Source organism: Ochotona curzoniae, unplaced genomic scaffold, assembly GCF_017591425.1.
Source record: "Ochotona curzoniae isolate NIBS_2020 unplaced genomic scaffold, NIBS_Ocur_1.0 contig_4792, whole genome shotgun sequence".
In the NCBI taxonomy this organism is placed as follows: domain Eukaryota; kingdom Metazoa; phylum Chordata; class Mammalia; order Lagomorpha; family Ochotonidae; genus Ochotona; species Ochotona curzoniae.
Window position 1 is genome coordinate 9,686,932 of NW_024466389.1, and position 12,235 is coordinate 9,699,166.

The window sequence follows — 12,235 nt, forward strand, 5'->3', positions numbered from 1 at the left end:
TCCCCCTGCTCGGCTGGCCCCTGCCGCGCAGACCCAGGGAGGTGTTGACCACGGCTGGTCTTGCTGAGCTGCTACTGGGGGGATGGGCAGGGAGGATCCCAGCAGTCCACACAGCGATTCTAAATTGATGCTTCAGCAGCCCTACAAATTCAGACTGCATTTCAGGTAACTCCTTCATAAACTGTCAAACAAGAACTATAACTCAGGGCCCAGCATGGTAGCCTAGCAGCTAAAGTCCTCGCCTTGTATGCACTGGGATCCCATATGGGTACCAGTTCATGTCCTGGCTGCTCCACTTCCCATTCGGCTCCCTGCTTGTGGCCTGAGAAAGCAATAGAGGACGGTCTAAAGCCTTGGGACCCTGCACCCATGTGGGAGACTCGGAAGAAGCTCCTGGCTCCTGGTTTTGGACCAGCTCAGCTTTAGCCATTGCAGCTGCTTGGGGAGTGAATCAGCGGACGGAAGATCTTCCTCTCTGTCTCTCCTCCTCTCTGTATATCTGACTTTCCAATAGAAATAAATACAGCTTAAAACAACAACAAACAAACAAAAAAACACAAAACCTCTGAAGGTTAACCAAGAAATGACCAAGAAATGCAGTGGTGTTTGTTATTTGCTGGCCAAAATGCCCCACATTAACTGAAGCTTAAAATACAAATGTCAGCTATGAGTCTTAAAGAACAAACACGAGGACAGTGAAAGTGAAAATGAAAGCTGTGTTTCAGCAGCCAGGGGCAGAGGTCATTAACGAAAGCAAAGTCCTGTGTGCCAAGGACACCAGCCACGCCATTTTGTAAAGCATGAGTGTCTGGCTACCGCCACCTTGTGGTCTTTTGGAGGAAGTGAAAGAAGGAAAGCCTTGAAGACACTCCTAGCCAACAGGGCAGGCTGCATTTCAGCCTAAGATGTAATAAGGTTCAATCCATCACAGTGGGATCCAACAACTAGTTTATTTATTTTCGTTAGCTTGAAAGGTAGAGATCTTCCAGCTGCTAATTCACTCCCCAAACACCCCCACAGTCAGGGTTGGGCTGGGCCAAAGTCAAAGGCCAGGAAACTCCACACAAGTCTCTCACACGGGTGGGAGAGCCCAAGCATCACAGCCATTGCCTGCTGCCTCCTTGGGGCCCGTCTGCAGGAAGCTGGACGAGAAGTGTCGAAGCAGGGCCTCAAACCAGTACTCCAACGGACGTGGATGCTGCAAGCGGAGGCTTAACTTGTGGTGCTACAATGCTCACAACTACTTTAAAAAGATTTTTGTTTTGAAAGCTAGATTTACAGAGAGAAGATACAGAGATCTTCCACTCGCTGGTTCTCTCCCCAACGGTCACAAGGGCCAGAGCTGAACCTATCTGAAGCCAGGAGTTTCTGGGTCTCCCATATAGGTGCAGGGCCCAAGGACCTGAATTACCTTGCATTGCTTTTCCAGGCATAAGCACGGGGCTGGATTGGAAGTGGAGCAGCTGGGACATGAACCAACGTCCACATGGGATGCAGCCACCTCAGGTGGAGGATTAGCCCCCATGCCAGCACACCTGTCCCAGTGCTTACCGTTTTCAATACATAATAGATGAGTTCACCCAACTAGTATAACCCTACTACAATTATGACAGAAGGCTTCCATACAAGAAGGATTCTTTCTTTTTTTAAATTTATTTTTATTGCAAAGTCAGATATACAGAGAGGAGGAAAGAGAGAGGAAGATTTTCCGTCTGATGATTCAGTCCCCAAGTGACTACAACGGCCAGAGCTGTGCCAATCTGAAACCGGGAGCCAGGAGCTTCTTCCGAGTCTCCCACGCGGGTGCAGGTCCCAAGGCTTTGGCCGTCCTCGACTGCTTTCCCAGGGCACAGGCAGGGAACCGAGTGGGAAGTGGAGCTGCCGGGATTAGAACCGGTGCCCACATGGGATCCCAGCACGTTCAAGGTGAGGACTTTAGCCACTAGGACACCATGCTGGGCCCCAAGAAGGTTTCTTAGGGTGGGCATTTGGTATAGCAGTTAAAATCCTATCTGGGATGCCCTCATTCTACATCAGAGATGTGGGTTCAAGTCCTGGCTCCACTTCAAACCCAGCTTCTGGCTATTGCTCACCCTGGGAGCCAGCAGGTGGTGGTCCTTGGGTCCCTGATACCCATGGGGACACAGGGACTGGGTCCAGGCTCCTGGTTGCAGCCTGGCCTGCCTCAGGCGTTGCAAGCACTTCAGGAATGAAGCAGCAGATGGGAAGGCTCACTCTGTCTGAATCTATTTCTCTTCCGGGGGCCGCATGGCAGCATTTGTCTATCAAACAAAAAGTAAGAACTGAGAAATCAGGCTCTCCTGTGCCTCGCCAGCCCCGCCCCCTCCAGCCTCAGGGCTGCTCTGCACACAGACCTGCCTTTGAGAGATCGCAGGCAGAAGGACTAACGCGCAGGATATTTCCACTCACACGAATCTCCTGAGGTTCACATCACCCCATTTGTAGCTTTGAAAAAGCAGTAACCTGAGCCCAGCACGATAGCGTAGCAGTTAAAGTCCTCGCCTGTAACACGCCGAGATCCCATACAGACACCGGTTCTAATCCCGGCGGCTTCACTTCCCATTCAGCTCCCTGCCTGTGGCCTGGGAAAGCAGTCGAGGACGGCCCAAAGCCTTGGGACCCTGCACCCGCGTGGGAGACCTCCGAAGAGGCTCCTGGTTTTGATTGGCTGATCCTTCGGATAAGCATTCCAGCTGTTGTGGCCGCTTGGGGAGTGAATCATTGGACGGAAGATCTTCCTCTCAGTCTCTCCTCCTCTCTGTATATCTGCCTTTCAATAAAAATAAAATAAATCTTAAAAAAAAAAAAGCAATAACCTTTAATTTGGAAAGAACAGTAGCTTCTCATGCATGTGAGATGCCACATAGCCTTTCTACCTGCCCGGAGCAACGCAGCCACAGCACACTCCACCCTCGAGGCCCCAACGCTGCCCTCGCATGGCCACCACCTCCCCTCACTGCTTCAGCCTTAACAACCACGGACCTGCTCTCCGTTCTATAACTGTGTCACTTCCAGCCCATTACACAAATGCACTCGGTCTCAACCTTTAGGACTGGCTTGCTTTTTTCGTGCCAGAGGGGTAATGCCCTGACTTCGTAACAAGGTTTGGAGGGAGGAACATGTTGCACAGCCATGTGTCCATCCAATCACCACACAAAGGGTCCAGATGGCTAGGTCTGTGCAGTCCTTGCAATGACAGGCCTCGTCTGGTCAACCATCCGGCTGCTGCCAGGGCCTGGTGTCGGTGACCAGAGCTGCTGTGGGCAGGTGCCCAGGCATCTTCTGCGCAGCAACGGAACTGTTGACTTGTATGGAAGCTACAGGCCCAGTTAAGAAAAAGCCAGACTGTGGGCTACAGGTAGCCCACCGGAGAAGTGGGACAACGTGACCTCCAAAAAATATGCCTCTTCAAGTTTTCACCATCTAGCTGGAGCTTCGAGCAGAATCTGGGACCCTCAAGTTCTCAGCTATAACTCCATACAGGCCGAGTATCCCTTATTCAAAATACACAGGACTAAGATACATGATTTACATTCCAGGACTATTTTGGATTTTGGACTATTTTCTTTTTTTTTTTTTTTTAAAGATTTATTTTTATTATTTTTTTATTGGAAAGGCGGATATACAGAGAGGAGAGACAGAGAGGAAGATCTTCCGTCCGATGATTCACTCCCCAAGTGAGCGCAACGGGCCGATGCTATGCCGATCCGAAGCCAGGAGCCTCTTCCGGGTCTCCCACACGGGTGCAGGTTCCCAAAGCTTTGGGCCGTCCTCGACTGCTTTCCCAGGCCACAGGCAGGGAGCTGGAAGGGAAGCGGGGCTGCTGGGATTAGAACCGGCGCCCATATGGGATCCCGGGCGTGCAAGGCGAGGACTTAACCACTTGCGCCACCGCGCCGGGCCCAAGGATTTTGGACTATTTTCACAGGCTTTACCAGGTAAGCATTCCAATCCAAAAATGTGAAATCCAAAATCTCCAACTTTTTGAATGCCTCCATGACGGTCATAAAGTTTCAGCCTGGGTCCAGTGCAGTGGTGTAGTAGGCTAATCCTTCATCTGTGGTGCCAGCATCCCACATGGGCCCTGGTACATGTCTCAGCTGCTCCACTTCCAATTCTGCTCTCTGCTTACGGCCCTGGAAAGCAACAAAGGATGACTCAAGTCCTTGGACCCCTGCACCCACCGTGGAAGGCGGGGAAGTCCCTGGCTCCTGGCTTTGTGTCAGCTCAGCTCTGGCCATTGCAGCCATTTGGGGGACTGAATCAGCAGCTGCAAGACGTTCTCTCTCTCTCCTCTCTCTGCAAAAATCCTGCCTTTCAAATAAAATAAAGTGTCAGGTTTTGGACGTGGGCATTTGCCACGACGGCTAAGACATGAATGGCGATGTCTACACCGCATATGCCCGGAGTGCCTGGGTTCAAGTCCTGGCCCTGCTTTGGACCCCGGCTTCTTGCTCAAGTACTACCTGGGAGGATGTGGGTGATGGCATAAGTAGTTGGGACCCTGCCACCTGCATGGGAGGCCCGGGCAGGGTGGGGGGTCCTGGAGTCCTGGCTTTGGCCTGGCACGCAGGGACTGAGTCAGTACAGAGATTTCTGCTTTTCTGCCTTTGAAACCAACTGATTTAAAGGAAGTTTCAGACTTTGGGGGGCATGTCTGGTTCTGAATAGGGATAGCCAACCTCTGGCAGCAGGCACTGGGTTCCGGCAGGCTGGTTTCACCCCCACAGGGCCATGGTGGTGGTGGTGGCATGGTGACCACTGCTGCCATGCCGACAACCCATGTGAGCACTGGTTCGAGTCCTGGCTTTCAACTTCCTGAGGCAACTCCATGCTAATGCTCCTGGGAAGGCAGCAGGTGATGGCTCAAGTACTCGGGCTCCTGCCCTCCAACCTTGACCCTGGCCCAGCCCTGGTCACCGAGGGCAACTGGAATGAACAGGAGATGGGAGCCCATTGTCTGCCTTCCAATCTGTCATCCTTTACTAAAGATGACTGTGGTTACCTACACTGCCCCTCCACACAGGCGGCTTCCCAGCATTTACACATCTGCCTGGTATCACCCGACAAAGACACCTGACACACCTATTTTTCCAAAAGGGGTTATGCTTGCACTGGAGTTGACTCAGGAATCAACTTGAAACATTTTGCTATATAAAAGACATGGGACAAAACCAATGCGTGGCGGATCACAACTAAACATCTTAAAGTCCCAAATGTCACTTATTTTTTAAAGACAATTAATTTAAATTGATTCTGAGTTAAAATGTCATTTTGGGGGTTGGTCCCATGGCACAGCAAGTTAAGCCTCTGCCTGCAGTGGTGACGTCCCCTATGAGCATTGGTTCGAGTCCTAGCTGCTCCATTTCCGGTCCAGGTCCCCGCTGGTGGTCTGAGAGGGAGGTGAAGAATGGCTCAAGTGCTTGGGCCCCCACACTCACATGGGAAGCCTGGGGGCTGCTGCCTTCAGATTGGCCCAGCTCTGGCTGTCACAGCCATTTGGGGGGGTGGGCCAGTGAATGCAACATCTGTCTCTCCTCTCTGTTGTAATTCTGCCTTTCAAATGAAAATGAATAAATGTTTAAAAAAATGTTATTTGTATACAACACTTGGCAGGAAAGGGGATTTACCAGCATGAGAACAAAAGACACTGCAATCAAAAGCCCAACCGTGAGGTAGCTCTCCCGGTCTTCAGTCTCCATTAAGAGCTATCCAGGGGGCTGGTGCAGTGGTTCAGCTGGCTAATCCTCCGCCTGCAGCACTGGCATCCACATGGGTGTCTGTTCGTGTCCTGGCTGCTCCACTTCTGATCTAGCTCCCTACTTATAACCTGGGGAAGCAGCAGAGGATGGCCAAAGTCCTTGTGTCCCTGCACCCACGTGGGAGACCTAGAAGAGCTCCTGGCTTCGGTCAGGCTCAGCTCCGGCTGTTGCAGCCACTGGGGGAGTGAACCAGCGGATATTAGGTCTTTCTGTCTCTCCTTCTCTCTCTTCCTTTCAAAAAAAAAAAATTTAGGTTAGTTTTCAACACATCCAATGTGATTTGTAGGTCCAATTGTTTTAAAAGATTTATTCATTTTTATTAAGAGGCAGATTGACAAAGAGAGAGAGAATCTTCTATCTTCTGGTTCACTCCCCATATAGCTTCAACAGCTGAAGCTGAGCCTCTATGAATGAAGTCAGATGCTTCTTCTTGGTCTCCCATGTGGGTGCAGGGGCCCAAGGTTTTTAGCCACCCTCTATCTACTGTCTCCCCAGACATAAGTTGGGGAACTGGATCACAAGTGGAACAGTCAGGGGCCTGCAGCAGTAACCTAGTGGCTAAAGTTCTCACCTTGTATACACTGGGATCCCATGAGTGCTGGTTTGTGTCCTGGCTGCTTCACTTCCCTTCCAGCTCCCTGCTTGTGGCTGGGAAAGCAGTCAAGGATGGCCCAAAGCTTTGAGACCCTGCACCTGCATGGGAGACCAGGAAGAAACTCCTGATCAGCTGAACTCTAGCCATTGTGGCCACTTGGGGAGTGAATCAACAGATGGAAGATCTTTTCCTCTGTCTCTCCTGCTCTCTGTGAATCTGACTTTCAAAAGAAACATGAAGTGGAAACAGCTGGGACTCAAACGGCATCCATACGGATACCAGTGCTGCACGTGGATGACTAGCCTGCCGAGCCACTGCACTGGCTCTTACAATTTGAAGAACATAACGATATTCTCTTCTCTGCCTCCCGTCCTTTTTTCATTAGTTTTTGAGATAACATTTCAAATTTATATTACAATAAAAAGGGCTAATAGCTTTAACAAGTACAAAGCAAAATGACTGGTTTCATGAGAATACAGAGACTGAAATTTTGCAAGGAATATTTTAGAATTAACTGTAGAAATGCCAAAATGAAAGGAGTAGGAAGGCACAAATCAGTCAAAAGTTGATGGAGATTTGAACCATGCTGGTGGCAGTGGCGGTGCTGAGAGCACCCAGTTTAGGACAAAACCGGGGCAAGGTGCTGAGAGCACCCAGTTTAGGACAAAATCGGGGCAAGGTGCTGTGGTGCAGTGGGTTAAGCTATTCACAAGGCCACATTCCACGGAGCAGCAGCTGGAGTCCTGGCTCTGTTTCCGACCAGCTAACGCACCTGAGAGGCAGCAGTTAATGGCTCAACTGTCTGGATTCCTGTCACCCCCGTGGGAGACCTGGATGGAATTACTGGCCCCTGGCTTCAGGCTGGCCCAGTCCTGGCCACTGAAAACACTCAGGGAGTTAACTAGCGGGTGGAAGATCACTCGGAGTATCTTTCTCTCTGTCACACTGCCTGATGGGACCTGCTCACCGAGTGGCCAGGAAGACGTGGCAGTGTCATGGATGCCTGCAGTTTTGGGCCTGAGCCTGGAGGATGTGGCAGTCATTCATTGGGAGAGGGGTGGAGAAAGCTGGGGTCTTGGGTGGGACTGGGAACAGAACAGTCCACACTGCACGATGTCCTAATATCCACGTGGGGCTGAGCATGGAACCGAACCTGGAGCTCCTGGGCAGGGCCAGCCGGGGATGGGTGTCATCAGTATCCATGGGCACTGACACCAGAAAGCCTCAGGGGGCTCCGACCAAGAGGCCAGAGGCTAGCGGGACAAGGAGCGGCCGCGTGAGGAGGACATCACTGGGCCTGGGCTGTCCTGAAGCCAGCTGAGCCGGTTTTGAGGAGGTGTGAGCGACAGTGACAGACTCTTCGCTGGCCATCATATTAGCCACACAGGTGAGTCTGACATGAGCAAGTGTAGCGACGTGGCAACTGGGACAGGCTCAGGAGAAAACGGGGAAATGAATTTTGCACAGCAGGCTTAACCAGCTCTTCTGAGACACTCTCTCCTTTAGAGATGAGTGGAGAATAGGCTGGGAGAAGACAAGGGAAATGACAGCCTGCCTATGTGCTAAAGATAATGAGCAGAGAGAGACAGAGTGCAGGCAGGGGGTTGGCAGTGTGGCATCGCAGCTAAAGCCACTGCCTCCAGTGTCTGCATTCAGGTGGCTGCTGGTTCGAGACCCGGCTGCTTACTTGTGAGCCAGCTCCTCGCTGATGTATCCAGGAAAGCAGTGGGAGACGGCCCTAGTGCCTGGGCCTCTGCTCCCACATGAGAGATCGGCAAGAAGCTCCTGGCTCCTGGCCATTTGGGAAGTGAACCACAGGTGGGCGGAAGATTTTCTCTGTAACTCTAATTTTCAAATAAATAAATAAATCTAAAACAAGACAACAAATAAAAAAAAAATCATACAAACAAAAACAGAAAAAGCCAAAGGTGCGTGGGAAAGGGGACAATTACGGGAAGACCATCCTTGGATGGGCGAGGGAGCAGGGCGCGTGGCCCCAGGGAGGCGCTGGCTGGGGGGCACCGATTGTGCTCCTGCCCGATGGGAGGCCGAGGGAGGAGAGCAGGCGGAGGGTGAGGTCCCCGACCCCGACTCTCCTAGTCCATCAGTGACGAGGGCACTGCAAACGCACCCTGCCTCAGTCTCCAAGCTTGATGAACATGCAAGGCACAGGGCACATTTCAGAAAAGCCCACACAAGATTAACTTCCTAGTTTGTTTGTTTTTTTCTTTTAAAGATTTATTTATTTTTATTGAAAGGCAGATATACAGAGAGAAGGAGAGACTGAGAGGAACATCTTCCATCCTTTGATCCACTCCCCAAGCAGCTGCAACAGACGGTGCTAAGCCAATCCGAAGCCAGGAGCCAGGAGCTTCCTCCAAGTCTCCCATGTGGATGCAGAGGCCCAAGGCTTTGGACCGTCCTCTATTGCTTTCCCAGGCGACAAGCAGGGAGCTGGGTGGGAAGCAGGGCCACTGGGATTAGAACCAGGGCACATATCGGATCCTGGCACATGCAAGGTGAGGACTTTAGTCACTAGGCTACCGCGCCAGGCCCTAAACTTCCTAGTTTGTAATGAAGCAAGGTAACCAACAACCAGACGGAGGGGAAAGGTAAACTCCAGACCCTGCAGAACGTTGTTTGTTCTTCCTCGGGAAAGTTAACCCTGAGGGAGCAGGCAGGGAGCAGGCACAGGGCGGCGCAGAGGAGACAGAGAGAGAGGGGAAGAGGGAGTGGCCCTGCGGATGCCATGAGGTCTGCAGGGAAACACTCCTGTGACAAGCAGAAGGATGGCAGGTACAGGCTGGTTTCCCAAACTCATGAGTGGCACTGGTTCCCGTCCCTGCACTGCCACCTCTCCTGCCTGTCAGCGGTGTACCCACTGGCCAGTTGCTTTGGGCAGAATTCACAGCCGCACTGTGAGGTAATGGGATAGCCATGCTCCTAGCACAGCCAGGAAGGTGAGGTGGGGGTCATTCCTGTTTTCTAATACTGGCAATGTCTTCAGGTTATTCTCACCAGCACACAGGCAGACACTAAGGTCTGGGAGTGCTAGGAGCCACGAGACGTGTGGGCAGCTCTCACCCTCCCAGAGATCAGAGTCTACATGAAGAAACGAGGAAACAAACAGACGCGGCAGTTAATGCATTACAGGGAGAGCTGTGGGTTGGGGTGCACTCTGTGCATGTGAGGGGGTTGCAGGGGCGAACCTGCCAGAGCCCCTGGATTCACAGCACTGATGACAACAAGTTCCTGCAGGAAGGGCCTGTTCTGCTCCTGTCGGACAAGGCGGTGGGTAACCCGGGCTCCAGGGCCAGGGGAACAGCTCGCTCCTGTCGGACAAGGCGGTGGGTAACCCGGGCTCCAGGGCTGGGGGAGCAGCTCGCTCCTGTCGGACAAGGTGGGGAAGCAGTGAATGGCTAGTTGGCTCCCACGCCACCTGGGGAGCATGGGCAGAGCCCAGGCGCTGTGTTCTGTGTCACGCAGGTGGCACATGTCACGGTGAGAGCTGTCGCATCTTTGTGCCATTGAGTTTCTCAGATACCAGGTTAAAACAAAAACAAAACAAAACCTTGTCCCAGATCCACCCTCTTTTGGCTGTGATACTTCAAGCACGTGAATGCTTTCCTTTTTTTTTCCTTTGGGGGGGGGTGTGGGGAGTAGCCTCCGTTGAAGGATTCCTGCTTGCACAGAAGACACTGTGAGGGGGGTGTAAGTATTTAGCTCCCTGCGGCAGGCAGTGCCAACTTCTCTGCCTGGTCTAACCATTCCTGTTTAGAATGCAGACCAAAGTGAAACCCAGCCCAGCCCACTTCCCTTAGTAACAGCAGCGTCCAACTCTGTATCCCTCACCCCTGCAGGCCGCCCAGCTCTGTATCATCTCTCACCCCTGCCGGCAGCCCAGCTCTGAATCCCTCACCCCTGCAGGCCGCCCAGCTCTGTATCATCTCTCACCCCTGCAGGCCGCCCAGCTCTGTATCCCTCACCCCTGCTGCCAGCCCAGCTCTGTATCCCTCACCCCTGCCAGAAGCCCAGCTCTGTATCCCTCACCCCTGCCAGCAGCCCAGCTCTGTATCCCTCACCCCTGCCGGCAGCCCAGCTCTGTATCATCCTTCACTCCTGCCGGCAGCCCAGCTCTGTATCCCTCACCCCTGCTGGCAGCCCAGCTCTGTATCCCTAACCCTGCCGGCAGCCCAGCTCTGTATCCCTCACCCCTGCTGCCAGCCCAGCTCTGTATCATCCTTCACTCCTGCCGGCAGGGGAGGGCGGCAAGTGGATCTGGGTGGCATCGCAGCTCCTTCCACCCAGGACCGGAGCCTGGGGACGGGCAGGGTGGGGAGCTCGTTCCTCCAGCATTGCCTTTCCTGCTCTATCTTGACCCTCCTTCCAGAGTCCCTCACCCCTGTACCCTGGCAGAGTAACCTGGCTCCCCCAGTTCCCAGGGTTCACACCCTACAGGTTTTCCTTGTCTTACAAAGGCGGTAGTTTGATGGCAAGAAAAAGGACTTGGAATCTAAATGTGTGGGTTCAAGTTCTAGTTCCCACAGCTGCTCGCCGGCCAGGTGACCTTGAGCCTCTCCAGTTACCTCCTTGAGATGACTTTTTCCTTTTTAAATTAGTTCTAAGCAATGGTCGCCGCGCGGACTCGGGCTGCGATGCAGGATAACGGACGACGATGCTCCTAGCCACCCAGTGCAGCCCTGCGGGATGGCAGGCAGCCTCCCCTCCGAGGCCCAGCGCTCCCGCGGCCTCTCCGCGGCGACGTCCGCCCCAGACAGTCCCCGTACCCTCCCTGCCTCCCCACGGCCTCCGGATCCGCGGCTCACCTGCAGGCAGACTCCGCCAAGGGCTGTGGCCGCGAGCCGGCGCCTCAAGGAGACCCCGACCACTGCCGCCATCTTGGCTCCTGACGTCAGCCCCGCCCCTTCACCCTGAGGTCGACCTCCGCAGCTGTCCCGTGGAGCACCGCGGCGCAGGGGCTTCCCCCGGGGACCCGCTAGCCACGCTGGAGCCACCGAGTGCAGGCCACAGTGAGCATGCGCAGGAACGGTCGACGCGGGCGCATGCTCATTTGGCGAGTCTGAGGTGACCTTCCCAGAGGGACGGGGAGGAGTCGGAGAATAGGGGCAGCTGGGGGCGGGGCTAGACGCAGAGGGGGCGGAGCCACCGGACCTACAGCCCGGCCCTGATGTTAACCGTTTAGTTCCTGAAAGTTTTTTCAGTCACCTCACTGGTTTACAGTAGATTTTAGCTCCTTCAGTCCCGGGAAAATGAGGACAGCTGATGAATGGGACAGAGATGACAAAGGTCTTCACTCACTCATTCATTCATAGTGTGTCTGGGGCCCCTGCTTGGTGGTGATGGCGGCAGCGCTGGGTGTGACGGGGATGCTGTGTGGAGCGAGCCACTTGCTGAATCTCCTCTCTTTTGGCAATGAAGAGACCCCAGGTCCTTGGTGGCTTCCTTAACCTGTACCAGGGCGGGGTGTCAGGATCCCCTCCCCGTGCCATCTACCGTCCCCTCTCAGGGGCCCACCTCACTGGGGGGCCTGATTACCTGGCACAGGCCTTGGCCTCTGTGCCCTCTGTCCCCTCTGTCACCCCAGTGGGACGTTTGGGGTCTCCGTGTCTCCCAGCAGTGAGGTTTCTCGCTCTCTGTCCACGTGGTTTTGACATCTTGGGATGTCTTTTCACGGGCTCTGGTTTCCACACTCCCAGCTCAGCTGGACGCTCCTGGGGAAATGCCGCAGGAGTTGGGGGATGGGGCAACGATGGGGGTCCTGGCCTGGAACCCAGCTACACTGCCCCTGCAGCTTTCCTGGGCCCCAGCTTTCCCCTGGGTTCTTGCTCACCAGGCC

The 12,235-nt window shown here is 53.7% G+C and overlaps 1 protein-coding gene and 1 non-coding gene across 3 annotated transcripts in view; both read right to left on the reverse strand.

The window, feature by feature from the left end:
* SDHB (succinate dehydrogenase complex iron sulfur subunit B) overlaps positions 1 to 11,400 on the reverse strand; it is a 31,592-nt gene extending 20,192 nt beyond the window's left edge. The window contains exon 1 of one of the 2 annotated variants that reach the window (XM_040987969.1): positions 11,205 to 11,400. In XM_040987969.1, coding sequence (XP_040843903.1) covers positions 11,205 to 11,276 — 72 coding nt within the window. In that variant the 5' untranslated portion in view covers positions 11,277 to 11,400. Of the gene's footprint in view, positions 1 to 3,956; positions 4,042 to 11,204 lie in introns of those variants that run through there. The other variant, XM_040987970.1, reaches the window with a different exon arrangement.
* Positions 3,091 to 3,193, reverse strand: LOC121161583. Its single transcript, XR_005884695.1, has one exon. It is a non-coding gene; the product is annotated as a small nucleolar RNA U13 (small nucleolar RNA).
* Positions 11,401 to 12,235: the final 835 nt, after the last annotated feature.